This window comes from Arachis hypogaea, chromosome 12 (genome assembly GCF_003086295.3).
Source record: "Arachis hypogaea cultivar Tifrunner chromosome 12, arahy.Tifrunner.gnm2.J5K5, whole genome shotgun sequence".
Taxonomy (NCBI): Eukaryota; Viridiplantae; Streptophyta; class Magnoliopsida; order Fabales; family Fabaceae; genus Arachis; species Arachis hypogaea.
In genome coordinates, this window is record NC_092047.1 from 99,423,032 (window position 1) to 99,426,598 (window position 3,567).

The 3,567-nt window shown below is 28.4% G+C and overlaps 1 protein-coding gene across 1 annotated transcript; it reads right to left on the bottom strand.

Moving 5' to 3' along the window:
* Positions 1 to 1,455: 1,455 nt before the first annotated feature.
* On the bottom strand, positions 1,456 to 3,251 carry LOC112727845 (universal stress protein PHOS32). Its single transcript, XM_025777763.2, has 4 exons — positions 2,843 to 3,251; positions 2,642 to 2,751; positions 2,424 to 2,542; positions 1,456 to 1,771 (listed from the first exon to the last, which is right to left on the bottom strand). Exons 1-4 carry the CDS (start codon positions 3,015 to 3,017, stop codon positions 1,681 to 1,683), a joined length of 495 nt encoding a protein of 164 aa, XP_025633548.1. The 5' UTR covers positions 3,018 to 3,251; the 3' UTR covers positions 1,456 to 1,680.
* Between the last annotated feature and the right edge of the window lie 316 nt (positions 3,252 to 3,567).

The following is a 3,567-nucleotide window of genomic DNA, read 5'->3' on the forward strand; positions in this document are numbered from 1 at the left end:
TATTTTACAGCAAAATATTGAAACCTATCATAACATTATAATCAAGTTTTTTTTTTCATAATGAAACCAATCATAACAATATAATCAAGTATTGTTCAGATTTAGATTTATTTTACCTAAACAAAATTGGTAGGAGTAAACGCGGATTGGATCGGATATGGCAAAAATTTCGATTCGATTTACACTAAAATCATCGAATCGGATCGAATTTAATATCCGCAGTTTTTTAGTTTAGATCCGATCCGATCCAATTTGTACATTTGCGGATCGGATCAGATATATCCGCAAAACATAAAATTATTTTTTAAAAGTTTAGTGTGCGGATCCAATCTGATAACCTTACGGATTGGATCTATATTCATAATTTTCAAATCAAATTGAGATAAATACTGTGGATATGCGAATTGAATTTGATCCATAAATACCCCTAAAAATGATTGAGAGATGTGTAGGAACGAACACCAAACTATTGTTGATATTCTCTTACTCCAAACTCATTGTTCGAAAAACCAGAAAGGGTGGTATTTGTAAAGCAACTCCATCCCTCACATCAAAAAAATATTCGAGGTGAAAATAAGATAATAATGTGGGAACTTTTAAGTGTACCGATATAAGGTATATTGGTATTTCAATAATTTTTTATTTTTAATTTTAATTATAAAAATATATAATATATATAATTAGAATCAACTGTAAACATTTATTAAAATACTATTGTACTGGTATACCTAAAAACCTTCTAATAATATGAATGTGTCAGAGTGTAAAATCATTTCGAAAAAAAGTTAATAGTTCTCCTATTAAGCCAATTCTATGATGCCTATGAATTGGTGCTTAAATTTTACCTAACTTACTTTTTGTAGTAAATTTTAATTTTTTTAAAAATTATTTATTGTTATATCTTTTAAATTAAATATTATTTTTTTAACCTTTTTTAATAAATAAACACCCCTTTTTAGACACCATAGCATTCACCTATCTATTATATATTTCGCCTTTTAAAAGAGGGGGTAAATTTGCATTTTCTATATTTTTAATTTTATGTATTTATTTAATTGTAATCGAGTCAGTCGATTTAACTAAATTCCATTTAAGACTCTATCGACACTTGATTAAACATACGAATGAATTAACCACTCGATTAACCCAATTGGTTTAATGACCCAATAGTTAACCAGTTTAGTTCACACTAAAATTATGATAACTATGTTTTAAAACTTTATATATAAATGTAACGTGTTTTTATTTTTTTCAACGCACATGAGAAGATATACTCCAGAATATAGAATTACCTAAATATTTTGTGGTAATTTTTGCTGTTTTGATTTGGTTTGGTCAAGTCGTAATTTGTTAATAGAGATATCACAATCCGCCAAAACCAAATGGTGTCAAAAGTCAAAACCCAAATCTGCAAGTTCTTTCAGCCACTACGCCCATTTTTTCAACAATCCAACATGGCACACAAATTACCTTATTTCCTTCGATATAGTCAAGGATTGAAACTTAAAACAATATACCATCATGTCATTTTATAATCTCAACCCTTACCTTTGAAAACAAAAAACACTTGAAAAACAGAATATGATGATCCAATAGAATAGAGCTCAAGAACAATGCAAGAAACAGATCATTATAAATATAAATAAATAAGTGCCATGTTCCTTCAAATCTGGGTCATCTTCACTTGCTGGTGCTGTTAGATTCCTTGACAATTGTTACAGGGCAAGGAGCATGGGTTGCTACAAAGTTGCTGACACTTCCCAATATGATCCTATATATTATTGTTTCAGGTTCACAAAAATGAATGTCAATGAATATTGTAATCAATAGGTATGGTTATTCAAATTCTCATCAGTCTTATAATCACAATTCAATATGTTAGGAGAAAAACAATAAAAATTAAAAATAGATCAAAACTGAAAGATGTTGCTCGCCCAAAAGCAAAAATAGAGTCAAATTAAAAAGTCTATTAATAATTTAGAATTTTAAGACATTAAATTTAATGTATTTAAACAAATTATGTTTAAACACAATAAATTAAATGTACTAGCATTTGAAAGTAAAAAATATTTTAAAACAATTTGAGATCAAGTAGTAATAAATATCAAATTGATTAAATATCTTCTCTTTCTCAATAAATGTCATTTTAATTTTTAGGTTTATTGAAGAATTAGTATATTTAGGTACCTTCTATTTTTAGATATTAGGCACAGAAATACTTTAAAAACAAAAGAGGAAGCTACAAAAAACTAGGAGGAAAAACCTATGCATGATTTCCATTGCTGTAATAATTCTCATTCCAGTGGAGTCTAAAGAGTTTAAATCAAGGAGTATTCAAAAATAAAAGAAAAACAAGGAGGAAAAAAATTTATAAAAAAAATAAAAAATAAATAAATAAGGAAAGAAAAGGAAGAAGTAGGAACCTTTTGATTGTGCTGAGACCCCTGCTTCCCATAACAATAGAATCCAGCTTCAGATCTTCAACAGCATCCAAAAGTTTCTCTCTGGCATCACCATAGTACAACTTTGTAACAATGTTCACCTAAATCAAATGAAATTTCATTCATAATTTGCCAAAAACATGTGCACCCCATTAACAATCAATGTCCTAAAATTGATTTTAGAAAAAAAAATAAGGAACCTCTTTTTGTCTGGAAGCAGTGTCAAGCAAATCAAGAACCTCAATATCAATTTGGACACCATACTTTTTCATAACCTCTGGCTCTCTAAACTCTTTCAAAGGAATAAGAGCTTCAAAAGAAAAAAAAAAGGAATCAAAGTCAAAATTAGATTAGATTAGATCAGATCATAAGAGAACAAAGAAGAACATTAGGGTACTCACGAGAACCAGATTTGGCCCAAAGCTTGGTGCGAGATTCATCAAGATCATTAGGGTTAATGTGGATTATATAAAAGGTGTCACCTTTATCAGCCAAATTCTCAAGTGCCCAACTTAGAGCATTCTTGCTGCTATTGGAAAAGTCCATAGCCACACCAATTTTCCTATCTTTCACCATGATGATATCTTTCTTAGGTTCTCAACTTGTGTACAAACAAAGTTGAACAAATAACAAACAGCTTCAAAGGATGAGTGGAACTTGGTAAAACATGAGATTCTAAACCTAAGATAGCTTCAAGAGAGAAGTAGATTTGTGTCGCAGATAGCATAAGATGGCGAATTTTATTTACAGTTCCATAGCGACAGAGATATATAGTGTATTCGTTAAAATTATTTGTTTAACACGTAGAAGAAAAAAATGGAAGGAAAAGTACAGGTAAGTAACAATATTTTTGAATAATGTGTAAATAATGTGAATTAATAGGGTTAAAAGAGTAAATTTAATTAGTAGCATTAAATTAGAGTGTATTGTATTTTTATTTAATTAGTAGTTGTTTATATTGTTCAAGATAATCATTATTTACCTAGCATTTCCCAAAATTGAATTTCAATATTTATTTGAAGGGACAAATAAAAATGATTGATTTCAAGTTCGATTATATTTCTTACATGGTAAAGCATTTAATTTAATAATTTAATTTTGATATATTATTAATATAAAATTATTT

What these genes read in the sequence shown, in the direction of transcription:
- LOC112727845 (XM_025777763.2), bottom strand. Translation starts at nt 3,017, where the DNA reads ATGGTGAAAGATAGGAAAATTGGTGTGGCTATGGACTTTTCCAATAGC. An exon ending in TTGGGCCAAATCTGGTTCTC is followed by an intron (nt 2,752 to 2,842) that starts GTGAGTACCCTA and finishes TTTCTTTTGAAG; the next exon opens with CTCTTATTCCTTTGAAAGAG. An exon ending in GGTCTCAGCACAATCAAAAG is followed by an intron (nt 1,772 to 2,423) that starts GTTCCTACTTCT and finishes AATAATATATAG; the next exon opens with GATCATATTGGGAAGTGTCA.